General features: G+C 43.4%; 1 protein-coding gene across 2 annotated transcripts in view; it reads right to left on the reverse strand.

Annotated features, from left to right (window-relative positions):
• PDE1A (phosphodiesterase 1A) overlaps nt 1–16,922 on the reverse strand; it is a 314,453-nt gene that overhangs the window by 94,464 nt on the left and 203,067 nt on the right. For both annotated transcript variants that reach the window (XM_063428688.1, XM_063428689.1), the window contains exon 3: nt 4,738–4,920. In XM_063428688.1, the coding sequence (XP_063284758.1) occupies nt 4,738–4,920 (183 nt within the window). The remainder of the gene's footprint in view (nt 1–4,737; nt 4,921–16,922) is intronic.

Here is a 16,922-nt window from a genome sequence, read left to right on the forward strand (position 1 = left end):
CCTTTGATGCGGTGCAGTTGTCCTGTTTCCTTAGCAGAAAAACACCCCCAAAGCATAATGTTTCCACCACCATGTTTGACGGTGGGGATAGTGTTCTTGGGGTAATAGGCAGCATTCCTCCTCCTCCAAAGAAGGCGAGTTGAGTTAATGCCAAAGAGCTTGATTTTGGCCTCATCTGACCACAACACTTTCACCCAGTTCTCTTCTGAATCATTCAGATGTTCATTGGCAAACTTCAGACAGGCCTGTACATATGCTTTCTTGAGCAGGGGGATGTTGTGGGCGCTGCAGGATTTCAGTCCTTCACGGCGTCGTGTGTTACTAATTGTTTTCTTGGTGACTATGGTCCCAGCTGCCTTGAGATCATTGCAAGATCCGCCCATGTAATTCTGGGCTGATTCCTCACGATTCTCATGATCATTGAAACTCCACAAGGTGAGATCTTGCATGGAGCACCAGACCAAAGGAGACCGACAGTTATTTTGTGTTTCTTCCATTTGCAAATAATTGCACCAATTGTTATCATCTTCTCACCAAGCTGCTTGGTCATGGTCTTGTAGCCCATTCCAGCCTTGTGTAGGTCTACAATCTTATTCCTGACATCCTTGCACAGCTCTTTGGTCTTGGCTATGGTGGAGAGTTTGGAATCTGATTGATTGATTGCTTCTGTGGACAGATGTCTTTTATACAGGTCACAAGCTGAGATTAGGAGCACTCCCTTTGTGCTCCTGATCTCAGCTCGTTACCTGTATAAAAGACACCTGGGAGCCAGAAATTTTGCTGATTGATAGGGGATCAAATACTGATTTCACTCATTGACATGCAAATCAATTTATACATTTTTTGACATGTGTTTTTCTGGATTTGTTTTTTGTTATTCTGTCTCTCACTGTTAATATACCCCTACCATTAAAATTATAGACTGATCATTTCTTTGTTAATGGACAAACCTTCAAAATCAGTAGGGTATCAAATACTTTTTTCCCTCACTGTACATCAAAACCACTTCATTAACCTAATGACGAAGACAATTGTCCAACATTTGAACCAAAACAGAAACTAAAACTTGTGCTATGTGTTTGTTCCAAAAATACAATAAACTCATTAGTGAGTACTAATGGCCCACTATCACACTCACATTCGCAAAGACTATCAACACTGAGGTAACTATTTAGCTAATAATCCAACAGCCAACATGAATTTATTTTGCCAGTTAACACTTATCCTAAATCATGCCTACCCCTAATCCTACACAAACCCTACCCCTAAGATTATACTAACTAACACAAACTGTACACCTGCCCTACTCTTGAATTTTGTGTTGTTTGCTGAATCTTCAAGGAAAAGATACTGAACCTTAACTGGGCCTACAAAGATATTGGCCTGGAAAGCATTGATAAGGTGACTGGCTAATAAGGAGGTTTGGGGGGGGGGGGGGGGGTGAGGGGTTCTATTTATAGTTATTTCAAGTTCTGCTTGCAGTTCTCTCTGCTGTGACGGGAGAAGCGAACCCATTGGTTAATGCTCCCATGGGTTGTTCAAAAAAAATATATTTTACTGCATTGCTTTTTTTTGCAATCCAGCACATTGGTTTTGTTACAAAATATTTGTTTTGACATCTGCTCAGCTGACCTCTAGTGTTATTCTAGTATAAATTCTAAAATGTTAGAATAAATACTGTACTTAAATATAAATAAGCATAAGCCAAATAAAGTTGCGGTGCATAAATGTTTGTTTGTGATAATCATGTGTATTTATGTTTGGCAGTTTGTTAGACACATTACAGCACACAGTTTTAAGTAAGTTCTTCTCACAGAACTTCTCATGTTTTAGTTCTGCTACTGGATTGATGGGTGATAAGAAAACCAGCAATTAACTTCGGGGTCATTGCTGGGTGGTAACATTTCCAGGGGCCTGAAACACGTGGGGATCATTTCCAATGTCGTGGCTACTATTTACAACAGCTGTTCACTGACTGCCAGATTTACTTAGTTGAAAATTATGCTCCCTTTCCAAGTAAAGTGTATGTTTAATTCAAATGAGCAATTCCTTTTGCAGAAATGAACCTCAAACCTTATATTAAATCACAATGTTATACACTGTATACACTGTTGCGCTCTCCTGCTAAAGTTAAGAGGGTGATGAACGCATGCTCAAGGTAAGCCTTTTTTTTTTTTACCGGTAAGGTGTCGTTGCTATTGTGACAATTTGAAAAGCACGTGTCTCTGTGCTTACCAGCAAATTGATAATCTGCACTGATTTGGAATCTTTGCAAGTAGATGTATTGGCAGTTAGAAACATCAGTAAATAGCAGCTGCTGTTAAATACCAGATGTTGTTAATAGTGACTGATTGCAAATTCAATTTAATAAGCTTTTCAAATGATTCAATGCGGTTAAAAAATATATTCCAAATGATTTATTTACAAAAATCCCTTTTTACTTTAATGGTGACTTCTGATATATCAACAGTATTGAATCATTTGGAAAAAGTAATAACTCGGGGTCAAGGTTGGAAACAAGCCTTTAGTCTGTGGATGTCATGTATGCTATGTACAGTTGTGATCAAAATGTTTTAACCACAATGGGAAATCAGGTTTATTGTCTATACTTTCGGCTGTTTGCAATGACCAAATCAAACAAAAGCAATTGAAATAGCTCAACACAACAAATGCTCAAGAGGTTTCCCCAAATCCAACTGAAAATGCTACTCATAATGACTCTACAATTATTCAACCCCTTTTCGTCAAGCATATTTAGTACTTAGTTGAGCACCTTTTGCTGTTATGACCTGCTGCAAACGAGATGTATAGCCAGACAGCAGTTTCTGGCAGCCTTCCTGAGGAATCTTAGCCCATTGCTCATGAGCAGTTGCCTCCAATTCAGTAATATTCTGGGATTTGCGTGCTGCAACTGCCTTCTTCAAATCCCACCAGATATTTTCTATGTGTTTCAAGTCAGGTGACTGTGATGGCCACTGTAGAATTTTCCAGGACTTCTTCTGCAACCAAGCCTTAGTGAAATGTGAGGTATGCTTGGGATCATTGTCTTGTTGGAAGGTTCAATGATGTCTAAGCTTCAGCTTCCTCACAGACAGCATGATGTTTTCTCCTAGGATTTTCTCACACTTTAATTAATCCATCTTGCCTTCTACATGCTGCAGGTTTCCAGTGCCAGAGTATGCAAAGCAGCCCCAGAACATCACTGAGCCACCACTATGCATAACTGCAGGCAAAGTGTTCTATTCAGCGTATGCTTCATTCTTCTTCCTCCAGACATACCGCTGATCCATTGGGCCGAAAAGTTCAATTTTTCTTTCATCATTCCACATAACAGAATCCCAAAACATCTGTGGCATTTTTATAGGATTTTGAGCATATTAGATATGACTTTTCTTGTGCTTTTTGGTCAGTAGTGGGGTACATCTTGGAGTTCTGGCATGGAAACCTTCTGCGTTTAGAATGCACCTTACTGTGCTCACTGAAACCTCAGTGCCTATTGCCACCAGGTCTTTTGCCACCACTCAAGGGTTTTTCACAACCTGCCTTCTCAGAATTCTGATTGCAGCCATTGATAGCTTCCTTATTCTGCCCCATCCAGATAGTGTAACCACTGTTCCGTGAACTTGAAAACTTTGCTTCCGACGGTGTCTCTAAGAACATCCAGTGCCGTCTCTATCTTTTTGTACCCTGTTCCTTGTTTCTAAAGGGCAATGGTCTCTTCTCTTAACTTTGTGGACCATTCTTTTGAATTAGCCATATTTCTAACATGCAGTCAAAGGTGACACTCAACTAACCCCTAGCCAGTTCAGGTATTTCAAGTGTTCCAGCTCAAGCACAACTGGTGCACCTAATGAAGCCCTTGATTAATTGTATCAGGTGTGCTTCACACAACATCTGTTTTGTATATTTGTGCTGTTGTGAGGGATTCTATTCACGGGGTTGAATAATTTTGAGACTGGAGATCTCATTATAAGTTACATTTTTATAAATTAACATTTTGGGAAACAACTTGAAGCATTTGTTGTTTTGAACTATTTCAATTGCTTTTGTTTAATTTGTTCACAGCAAACGGCTGAAAGTTTACATTTTGATAATAAATCTGATTTTCAAAGTGGATTGCTGCATAATTTTGATTACAAATGTATCTTTTGCCTTCTACCTTCAGAACAATGGTTTGAGAAAGGAACAGGGCTCTTAAGCTACACTTACCTGGTAATTACATTGTGCATTTAGTAAAGGAAGAGGTAGCTACTCACTGAACTCCTTCATTGCTTGTCATGTAAATGTATTATACCGTCACTAAGTTATCAGAGATTCTATGTTTGAATTACCATTTAGAATTAAGAAGACCTTAAAGGGACACTTCATCCACCAAATACAAAAACAATAACTTTTTAGTATAAATAATCCAGTAAAAACATGCATGCATTTAATTATGCATTTTTTTCATTGGGTGTTTTTCTTGCAAAAGCTGCAGATCTCTTGCAAGCCCTCCCCTTCTTCCCATCCAAGACTTTCTCTGATCGTCCAATCACAGACATCCCAATTGTTATCTTACCATATAGGTTTTTTTTGTGTGTGAAAAATGGATTTACTATATTTTATTTGCCGTTGTTTGGTGATTTCCAGAATACTAGTTAGTTATGCTATTTTTAGTTACCGGTACATATTTTCATTTGTTTAACATTACATAATAATGTGATATACTAGTGGAACTAGAAAATATGTTTAACTCACCTTTCAACAAATATTCCAGCTTGGACAGCATGGACAATACTTCGGAACTTTGGCTTTTCTTCCGGCCTTCTTCTTCTCATTCCCATTTTTCTGGTGAAGGTGGATGCCAACCAGTCTCTTACTTCCAATGGAACAGAGTCAGTGTGGATATCGGAGAGCTCATCTTCTGTGTCCAGTAGCCTTCTAAATAATAAACAGAAAAATAATCATGGAAGTGTACAATATTATTTTTTACTGTTAATAGATCCACATAAACATACTGGAGACTACCAGGGAAAAAATACCCATATTTGTTCATAATGAATTCATGTGATTGGAAAAAAATTGATTATTGAATCTTTTCTAAAATCCATAAGAATATATATATATATATATATATATATATATATATATATATATATATCATTTTTATATTTTCACTTACATGTTTTGTTAAAGAATTGAAATTATATATTTGCCTTTCCTCTTTCATAATATTGTTTTCTGTCTTCCCAACTTTTCCTACTAATTGCATGGCTTCAAGGGTACAGAATAATAATTGGTTTAGATATTATTGATCCGCCTACTTCAAATTCTCATAGATTGTAAGCTCTTTTGAGCAGGGGCTTTTTCATAGCCCCTTTCTACAATTATTAAATGCTGTAGTATATGTTGGTACTCTATACATGCTAGTAATAATAACAATAATAAGATAGATAGATAAATAGATAGATAGATAGATAGATAGATAGACGTAGAATTCCCTACTGGATCATCTATGATTTGCAATATTGCTAAATGATGTTTGATCTACTATCAACCTTAGTTTCATGTATATTTCTATAAGTAGATGTATATTATATTTGTTCGCTAAAAACTACAAAAATACATTTAGCATGTGAAAGGTCAAATTTAAATACTTAAATGAAGGTAAAGGCAGGCTAAAAGAACACTATGGGACAGGGTAGGGGGGGGAAAAACACTCTAGGACAGGGGAGGGGAAGAAATAACACTATGGGACAGGGGAGGGGGTTGAAATAACACTATGGGACAGTGGAGGGGGGAGGAAAGAACACTTTGGGACAGGGGAGGGAGAAAGAACACTATGGGATGGGGGGAGCAAGAACACTATGGGACAGGGGAGGGGGGAAATAACACTATGGGACAGAGGAGGGGGAGGAAATAACACTATGGGACAGGGGAGGGGGAGGAAAGAACACTTTGGGACAGGGGAGGGAGAAAGAACACTATGGGATGGGGGGAGCAAGAACACTATGGGACAGGGGAGGGGGGGAGAAAGAACACTACGGGACAGGGGAGGGAGAAAGAACACTATGGGACAGGTGGGGGAGGAAATAACACTTTGGGACAGGGGAAGGAGGAAGAACACTTTGGGACAGGGGAGGGGGGTGAGAAAGAACACTATGGGACGAGGGAGAAAGAACACTATGAGACGGGGGGAGAAACAACACTATGGGACAGGGGAAGGGGGGAAGAACACTATGGGATGGGGGGGAGAAAGAACACTATGGGACAGGGGTTGGGGAGGGAGAAAGAACACTATGGAACTATGGGAGACACTGGGGGAGAGAGAGGAACATTATGGGGGTTACTAAGGTACAGGGGAGGCAAGGGAAAAAGAACACAGACAGGGGGGACCACTAAAAGAGAAGGGAGAGGAACACTAAGGGGGGACATTAATTAGAATGGGGGGCAATAAGAGACAGGTAAGGAGGGGGAAGAGGAACACTAAGGGACAGGGGAGGGAGAGGAATACTAAGGGACAGGGGAGGGAGGGGAGAGGAACACTAAGGAATAGGGGAGGGAGGGATGGGGAAGGAAGGGGAGGAAGGGGGGAGAAAAACTAACGGACAGGGGAGGGAGGGGAGAGGAACACTAAGGGACAGGGGAGGGAGGGAAGGGAGGGGACAGGTAAACTAGGGGACATGGAGGGGGTTGGGGTGAGACCATGAGTTACCGCACTGGGTGACACCAACCCTAGTGATGCCACTGTATCTATTTTGTGGTTGTAGTTTGTTTTACTGGTTAATATACATCTTTGGACTTTACATCAATCTGCTGAGTGCACCTGACTAATTTAATAATTTAACATTTTTGTTCGGACAAAGCTTCTATTTCCACTATCACTTGGAAAACGTTGCCTGTTTGAGAAAGCAACTTCTTTTTCTGGTTAGACCACCCAGCAGTCAATTACTGGAATGATTGCAAATGCCACAGTTTAAATTTAGCATTCTTAGTCCAAGTTTTGCAACGAAAGAAACAATGCCCTTATGCTTAAACTGCTTAAAGTAAGTCCTCCAAAATTGAATATCTATGAAGATACAGTACTGGTATTTTGCTCTAGCCTATTGTATCAGGTTTGTTAAAATGAATTATCTCAAAATGTCCCAAGCTAATATGCATTCAACACAACCATGTATGGATAGAGATTTTATATTTATTGAACTATTTTAAGAAACATCTGTTCGTTAGAGTTTAGGTCACGGCTTATGGGAAAACAGTTTCTTAAATTACTCTTTCCTTTTTAAAACAGCCAGGAATAGTAGGTCTGTTAATAAACTAGAACAATTTTAAAACCAAAGCATTTTAAAAAATATTCTTTAATAATATACTGCTTTATTTCTCTATGGTAAACATCACCTTTAGTAATAGATAATATCATTTAATTCCTTACAAGTATTTGAAAAACATTGGGCAAATTATACTGGGAGGGTGTCAGGGCACTGTTGGCAACAAAATCACGAACTTGGGCTATAGTCGTGGTTATTATGCTTGGATTGTCCTTTTAATATATAAATAATATAAATGAAATAAAGTTTGTAATAAAAAAAAAAATCTTTAACATTTTCAGAATGCAAAGATGGTGTTACTAATTGCTCTACATCCACTTGAAATCCCACAGATGCGTTTAATTCACTAAAAGGCAGTTTTAGGGAACTGACAATGGTACTGCAAATTTTAGGTCAAATTCTGGAGCAGTGTGGCATAACTAATGTAGAGAGGGCCCTGGTGCAAGAATGTTTTTGGGCCCTATCTAGCACAAGGGTGGCCAAAAGGTACATCTCCACCTGTCGAACTCCCATGATGCTATGCAAACTAGGGATTTACCATTTGCCATATTTTCAGAGATTGTATTTGTGAGCAGCGTTTGCGTGTTTGAATGTAAGCATGTTTTTGTACAGAGTATGTATGTGCATGTAGGGGTATATTTGTATATGCTGTTGCCATTGGAATACAGTGGTGTACTTGTGTGTAGTACTTGCATTCAAATGCAGGGCTGTGTTTGCATGCAGTGTTCTTAAATGCAGGTGTGCTTTTGTGTGTAGTGTTGGTGTTTAATTGAAGGGTATATAATTTTAGTGTTTTAATACAGGGGTGTGTTTGTATTGTTTACATTTGATTGCAGGGATGTGTTGGCTTTTGAATGCGGGGGTACATTTGTGTGCAGTATTGGTGTTTGAATGAAGAGGTGTGCTTGTATACAATTTTGGAGTTTGAATGCATGGGTGTGTTTCTATGTAATGTTTGTGTTTGATTGCTAGGGTGTCTTTGCATGTTGTATTAGCATTTGTTTGCAGGGATGTATACACATACACACATACAATGCCACATAAATACATAATTACACAGATATACATACACATTAACACACATAAACAAACTGATAAATACACACACACTGACACACACACACTGAGACAAACAGATACACTCAGATACAAAGACCCTGACACTAATACACACACTAACACATACAAAAACCTTGACACGTACACACATATACACTCACTGGCACATACACATACATTAACACAGAGATACACATAAACACTCTGATAGATACACACACACAGATAACAAAATGACACATCTACACACCTTGACACATAGATACACATACACACGCGCACTGAAATATACGCACACACTCAAATATCCATACTGACACATATACAAACCTTGACACACAGATACCCGCTGACACATACACACACCTTGACACAAAGATACACACATTGACACATACACACACCTTGACTCTGGCACTGCCCAAAGTGGTGACCTGCCCAACAAAAGGGAGCAGGTCTGCCCAAAGGATTGGAAGGCCTGTCAATCCCACAGGCTAGCCAACTCTGGGCAGACTAGGCAGACAGCACTGATTCAGCACCCTGAGCTTGGCACTAATATTCTACGCTTTTTGAGAACAGTTCCCTGGCGTCCATCAACACTCACTTTTCTGCTCCTCTACTTTACTTCTTACTAGCAGGCAGAAGCTCCAGGGTTGCAGTCTGGGACAGAGAAAAATGTGGACGTAGTCAGTGTAGAATAAAGGGGACATGCCACATTGTTAGAGGCCAAAGCAGCAAGAGCATTTGCACAATGTGCAATGTTAGCTTTACCTTAACTAATTTATAGTCAGTCAATACCCGCAAGTTTTGTTCCCCTACATGCCCTTAAGTTTCCATGCTTATTTCCCACTGCACAAAGCAAGAGCAAGTGAAAAACAGTATATATATATATATATATATATATATATATATATGTGTGTATATATATATATATATATATATATACACACATATATATATATATATATATATATATATACCGTATTTATCGGCGTATAACACGCACTTTTTTTCCCTGAACATAGGGGAAAAATCGTGGGTGCGTGTTATACGCCGATATCCCATAATTACTTACCTGTCTTGAAGCGTGGGCCGGTGTTCAGCGCGCACCGCGGTACTGGAACTTCAATTTCAGGTTCCGGTTTCCGGTGGGACTGAAAGGAAGTGTGCACACTTGTGCACACTTCCTTTCAGTCCCGCCGGAAACCGGAACCTGAAATTAATGTTCCTGTACTGCGGTGCGCGCTGTGAAGCCGGCCCACGCTTCAAGACAGGTAAGTAATTATGGGACAAGGGAAAGTACACTATGGGAGGGGGGGGGGGGAGAATACTATGGGAGGGGAGGGGGGGAGAATACTATGGGAGGGGAGGGGGGAGAATACTATGGGAGAATACTATGGGAGGGGAGGGGGGGAGAATACTATGGGAGGGGAGGGGGGGAGAATACTATGGGAGGGGAGGGGGGGAGAATACTATGGGAGGGGAGGGGGGAGAATACTATGGGAGGGGAGGGGGGAGAATACTATGGGAGGGGGTGGGGGAGAATACTATGGGAGGGGAGGGGGGAGAATACTATGGGAGGGGAGGGGGGAGAATACTATGGGAGGGGAGGGGGGAGAATACTATGGGAGAGGAGGGGGGGAGAATACTATGGGAGGGGAGGGGGGAGAATACTATGGGATGGGAGGGAGAATACTATGGGGGGAATACTATGGGAGGGGGGGAATACTATGGGAGGGGGGAGAATACTATGGAAGGGGGGGACACTATGGGATAAGGGGGGAACACTATGGGATGAGGGGGGAATACTATGGAAAGGGGGGGACACTATGGGATGAGGGGGGGGGAATACTATGGGAGGGGGGGACATTTCCTGGAATTTCCTTCTAAAAATGATGTGTGTGTTATACGCCGGTGCGTGTTATACGCCGATAAATACGGTATATATATATATATATATATATATATATATATATATATATATATATATATATATAGCACCCACTGGTACCTCCCCTCGTTGTTTATTTGTATTGCTTTTAATTAGATGGTCCCTGAGGAAGTCTGCTTAGGACTAGGCAAAATGTTCTACGACTAGTATTTTATTAATAAAATACCAGTTGCACAATGAATTTAAAACAACTACACCAATATACCATGTGCTGGAGTGGAGTGGTTTGTGCTAGATGAAATAGTGGTGGAAAGTGAAGTGGACACACAGCACCCCATCTACATCATGGGGAGGCACCAGTGGGCTCTCTCAACTTAATACATCCTATGAGTGCAATCAGTATAGACAGTATGATTTCAGAGAACAACGTGACTCGGGGTTAGGGCAGCACAAGCAGCAAGCGGGTAAGTAGAGGGGCATTATAAACATTTAAATAACCCTCTATCTCCCTTGCTTTAGCCCTGTGCCCTCCTAGCCCCCTGTCAAGGAAAAGAGTCAGGGAACGGATTTAGGGAACAGAGTAACCTGGAGTTAAAGCTATAAGCCCCTGTGGCTCTGTCCCCCTAGAAATGTCATCCTCAAGCCCTTTCTCCCTAGCCTTTTGTCACTCTTTGCAACTAGCCCTGTTTTACTCTGTCCCCCTCATCCCTAGTCTCTCTAGTCCTGTTCAATGTTGGTGGGTTGGGGGTGTGCCCTGTGGGCAGACACGGGGTAGGCTCTGTGGATGGACTCAGGGTTGGATTTGCGGCCCAGGCCTTGAGCTATGTAAGAGGCCCCGAAATGCACGATGGCAGCTCTGATTGACCATACATATGTCACATACGGGCTGTGCTAAGGCTCATTGTGTATGTTTGAGCACCCGAACACGATACTTAGCCCTACCTAACCCTACCTCTCAATAACCCTTATCCTCCTAAACAATCTTACTTCACAAAGTACAGACACATATCTCCAGCTTTCTCACTTTGGACATAGTGGACAAGATCTGTTTGGAATACAGAAACAAAGGGCCGCTTGTACCGTTAATGCATGTGCATTAATTTGCACAGAAGAGACAACAGACTGTTTAAGCCCTTCATGGCCAATGACACAAACTGTCTTAATAAAAAGAATCTTGGCTAATGCTTGTCCATTTAGGATTAAAGGGACATTCCAGGCACCCAGACCACTTCTGCCCATTTGAGTGGTCTGGGGGCCAACTCCCACTACCCTTAACCCTGCATGTGTAATTATTGAAGTTTTCATAAACTGCAATAATTACCTTGCAGGCTTAATTCCTCCTCTAGTGGCTGTCTATCAGACAGCCACTAGAGGGACTTCTGTGTTCCTAGAACACGAAAAGTGTGTTATACGACGCTGGACGTCCTCACGCTATGTGAGGACCTTCAGCGTCGCCAAAATCCCCATAGGAAAGCATGAGCAATGAATAATGCTTTCCTACGGGGAGGTCTAATGCGCGTGTGCGACCATTGCCGCGCATGCGCATTAAGTCTCCCCCGCCGGCTGACATTGGCAGGGGAGGAAAGTAGGCGGAGCCTGACCCAGCGCCGAGGGACAAATATGTTTTCCTGGCACTGGGGAATCCCTTTAAATGCAAAGCATCCAACAATTTACTATTTTCATAGTTGGATTTTCCATAAGTTAAACCCAACAGGTGACATTTTCTTTTAGTAGTATTGTGGTAGTTAAGTGAACATGATTGACTAATACTCAAATATAGCTTAGCCTATGCCATATCCTTTAATGACATAACGATCTTTGCCATCATACTTATACTTGGCCTACACTGTCTTTAAAATCAATTTATTGGTAAGGTAACTTAGCAATGGGTAATTTACCATAACAGTATTGATATATGGGGAAGAGATCCAATTATCTATCTATGTTATTTTTTTGTGTATGGGCTGTTGAAACAGAGGAGTGCTTTTCTCCATATTCCTGTACACTCTGCCTATATTGGTTTGTATCATACAGATATATAGTGTGTTTTATTAAAACATGCTAATTTGTGTTTTCAACTCATGAAAAGCGGTTTGATAAAGTGTTTATTCACATTGAACCTACTTTGTGTAAAGTAATCGTTTATTACATAGAATTCAAGCTGGTTTACATAATAAATGTGTTTTGTTTTGGAAAAATGTTAATAGCCTGCCGTTTAGAGATTGCTTTTATGATATGATGCTTTGAGTTATTCTGTTCTTTAATCGAAGGGAAAAAAATACGGAAATTTTTACTTTGTAATTAGATATGGCAAGATATGCTTGGCTACAATAACATTAGTTTAAACTGTACAAAATGAACATTAAAAGGTTAGCTTTCACAAGAACACAAAAACACAATACAAGCATACCTAAAAATGAAGTCCCCTTCCTTCTTTCTCTATATATATGTGGACATACATAGAAACATAGAATATGACGGCAGATAAGAACCATTAGGCCCATCTAGTCTGCCCAATTTTCTAAATACTTTCATTATAACTTATAACTAGCATAGCCTTATGCCTGTCCCACGCATGCTTAAACTCCTTCACTGTGTTAACCTATACCACTTCACTTGGAAGGCTGTTCCATGCATCCACTACCCTCTCAGTAAAATAATACTTCCTGATATTATTTTTAAACCTTTACCCCTCTAATTTAAGACGATGTCCTCTTGTGGTAGCTTAGGGTGCTTCCCTAATTTATTTTAGTATATCAATCTGCCCACTCAGTGGTTGTTATACAAATTACAACTTCTGAGTAACACAGGGCAATTCCATTTCATATAGATGGTAATGAAAGGAGATAAGTGATTGGGTGAAACAGCCAAGCCAATCATATTGCTTCTTTCTGCTTTGTATACTATTATATTTCAGTTTATTTGTGTGAATATTTAATCTGGCAGGACAAGGCTCCCCTGACGATGATGTACAGCTTTGCTTGACTTTATGCCGATATCAAATTGTTCACTGTCAAATTGTTGCAATTAAAAAATGAGAGAATCAGCTCTTTGAGGTTTATTATGGAAATATATAAATATATATATATTTTCTTTTATGTCCAATGTAACATTTTCGGGGGCGTGTCCGGCAGCCGACGAAGATGGCCGCTTAGTTCCAGAGCTCCTCGTGGCGCTCGCAATAACACCGCTCAACAAGCGAAACCGGCACACTCTCACACCGCAGATGGGTCGCACAAAACGTCAGGCAGACCCCGGCGGCACCCCAAGACCCTCGGGACCCGGGGGAGACCACACAATCCGGTCCTACCTCCAGGCTGCAACCCGCGCACAGTCACCGCAACGGGAGATGGAGGCCGCAAGCCAGGCCGGCGAATCACTCCCATCCACACCAGCCAGATTATCCCCAACACTGTCAGAACCCCAGCAGCAGCAGCAAGAGGGTGAGTGGAGAGACATTCTCCCTAATCTGCTCACTAAATCTGACTTTGAAGCCCTATCAGACCGCCTGGGTCGCGTGGTCCGCGAGGAGGTAGCCCAACTGCGTGCCGACTTAGTGAACGTGGAGGCCCGCATGGCGGTAACAGAAACCGAGACCAAGGCGCTGAGAACAGACGTCGAGCAGACAAACACGGCAGTGATGAACCAGGAGGCAGATATAGCATACCTTACAACATGGGTCGATGACCTGGACAACCGTGGCCGCAGACTGAACCTGCGAGTCCGCGGGGTGCGGGAGGGAGGCCCCTCGGAGAACGTACCGGAACTACTGAGGCAAATTTTCGCCCAAGTCCTGGGCGGCCAACACACGCCCCGAATAGGTCTGGTCCGAGCGCACAGAGCCCTGAGACCCATACCAGCACCAGAAGAACAACCCAGGGACATAATATGCTGCCTCGACAACTATCATCTCAAAGAAGAAATACTACGCACAGCCCGCCGCATGGGAACTGTCCGCATGGCAGGCCAAACCATCTCCATATACCAAGATTTGTCCAGGTACACTTTACAAGCCAGAAGAGCCCTGCGCCCAGTGACATCAGCCCTACAACAGGCGGGTATCCAATACCGCTGGGGCTACCCATTCTCACTCTCTGCAAGACACGGTCAAGACCAACTGTTCATAAGAAAGCCAGGAGACGTCCCAGGATTCCTACGAAGCCTGGGCCTCCCGCCACAACAGGTACCTGACTGGTTGACGAGATCATTTCTTCAACAACCACCGGGACCACAACAACCACGCAGACCAAACGCAGGCCAGCAAAGACCCCAGCAACAGCAACAACGCGACGGGAACCAGGGCCCAGTGAGGAGGGAGCGGTAACCACACACCAAGCAGCGCAGCCAGGGAACGGGAATGGGGACATGGGTATCACTGCACAGCTCAATGAAACCGTGAGTACAGACAGAGGGCACTGACCAATTCATACCACACTCATCAGCAAGCCATGGGGAGGGGGATGGGGAGCTAAGGGGCGCAGGGGACACCAGCCACATCAGCCCCACACCATGGGGGACTCCGCATAAAAGACGAACACATGGCAACACCTATACCGCCAGATAAGGCGCAGGGGGGGCAGACAGGACACTTTGGGGAGGGGGATGGGTAGCCCAGCCACAGTGGGCAACGAAGATGGCGAGCAGGCGCACGAACAGAAACGCAAGCATCCCTGCAGAACTATCACCTGAGGTGCAACTCAGACAGACGCTTGGGCCCCACCTCATGTTGCAATACCAACTAACAACCCACAGGGGGAGGGAGTGGGGTTGGAACCTGAGGGACGACACCTGAGAAGGAGGGGGAGCGGGACACACGGGGAACAAAAGCTGAGTCGAGCATAGGAAGGGTTCAGGGAAGGGAAAGACAGAAGCACGGCAAGAGCAGGAAGACAGGATGCACCCGAGAAAGATAGGGTGGAAGAAGGGGGGGTCGCAGGAGGGCAGAGGGGAGGGGGGTGGGGGAGGGTTGGCGCAGGGGGAAGAAACAACAATACAGACATATAGATTAACAACCGGGGGAGATGGGGGGAAGGAGGGGAGGGGGAGGGAAGGTGAGGGGGAGGGGGGGAAACGACACGACAAAAGTTCCAAACTTTCCCAAACACACAGGGGGGAGGAGGGGGAGGAAAGGAGGGAAAAAAAAAAGAAGTAGAAAAAGTTGACCCACCTACGCTCAGCTACTGAACACAGAGATACGGTTCACGCAAGCGGGTAGAATGTAGAGGCAAGCAAGGTTCTAGGCAGACACCCGATCCTTACAGCATGGGTCCCACGACACATACAAACAGAAAGAGGGAAACTGGGAATTGTGTATATGTTATGTGTATATATTGTGTGACATTGCATTAAGGTATACTGCACGAACTGTTTTATTCATGACAAAAAAGTGGTAACCCAGAGCACCAGTCTGCATACGCACATGACAAAGTGGGACACAACACATGCTTAGGGAAACAAACGTGACAATGCGCAAAGCTCAGAGGCCCAGACGAACCATGGCCACAACAGAGGGATAGTCAATACCGTGAGAAGCAACACATAGATGCCAGACCACCCACACGCTGAGCAGAAATTGACGCTAAGACGCAGTCCAGGAATCAATATAGCCCCCCCCCATGCCACATGGTGTCCTATCCCCTAACCCCGAATAGACACGCACCACCAGCAGACTACAGAATAGCGACACACCCCCACCCCACAACAAAGATCAGCCCAGCCCAGACTGATCCTAAACTCAACAGCACGCGAGACCCAACCCCACACGGCACATTGTGCCCATGGCAATACAATTCTGAATCAGAATAGCTGTAAGAGTGCGGCAGTAACAACACGCACATGACACAGCGCACCACGCACACACAGAATAAAACCCAACACACACAGAGAAACCGAGCAGACGCTACAGATACACAACCACCTAGGAGGCGAAGGATCATAGACTACTACTAGTACTAACTACTGTTTAAGACACGCGGAGGGATAGCCCACCACGGACGAACTACCCGACACCCCCACAGGTGTAGGACACAGAAACCCCCGATACTAGGGGGCCATACAACTCCCGGAAACAACCCAAGCCCACCAACTGGTAGGGCTACACGGTCAATCCACCGGGACGATTGTCCATTAACCTAAAGTTCACAGTACTTCTGCGGATTACGTAGACCCACACAGCTCTAGCACAAGAAGAGACCAAACACAGAACCACACCACACTATACGAACCCACTAACCACAGCCTCATCCACCGTCCCTTCCTGCCTTTACCCATCTATCCACCCCCTGCGGCTGCCCTGACGATGCCGACCCCGAGCCCCGACGGGTTCACCCGGGAAGACCTGAGCATAATCTCCTACAATGTAAATGGCCACAATGTCAGGGAGAAGCGCACAAGGCTCCTGAGAGACCTGAAACACTACAGGGCGTCGGTGGCGTTTATCCAAGAAACGCACTTCCAGGAAGGCAGGGCGCCAGCCCTGTAAGACCGCAACTTTCGAACAGGGTACTTTAGTAACAACCCGGATAAACGAACACTAGGAGTCTGCATTCTCTTCTCAAGCAGAACCCCATACAAAGAGATAGCCACCCTCAGGTGCAAACAAGGCAGATATCTTTTCACTAAAGGCACAATAGTAGATCAGACCTACACATTCGCCAACCTCTATG

Source organism: Pelobates fuscus, chromosome 8 (genome assembly GCF_036172605.1).
Source record: "Pelobates fuscus isolate aPelFus1 chromosome 8, aPelFus1.pri, whole genome shotgun sequence".
NCBI lineage: Eukaryota > Metazoa > Chordata > Amphibia > Anura > Pelobatidae > Pelobates > Pelobates fuscus.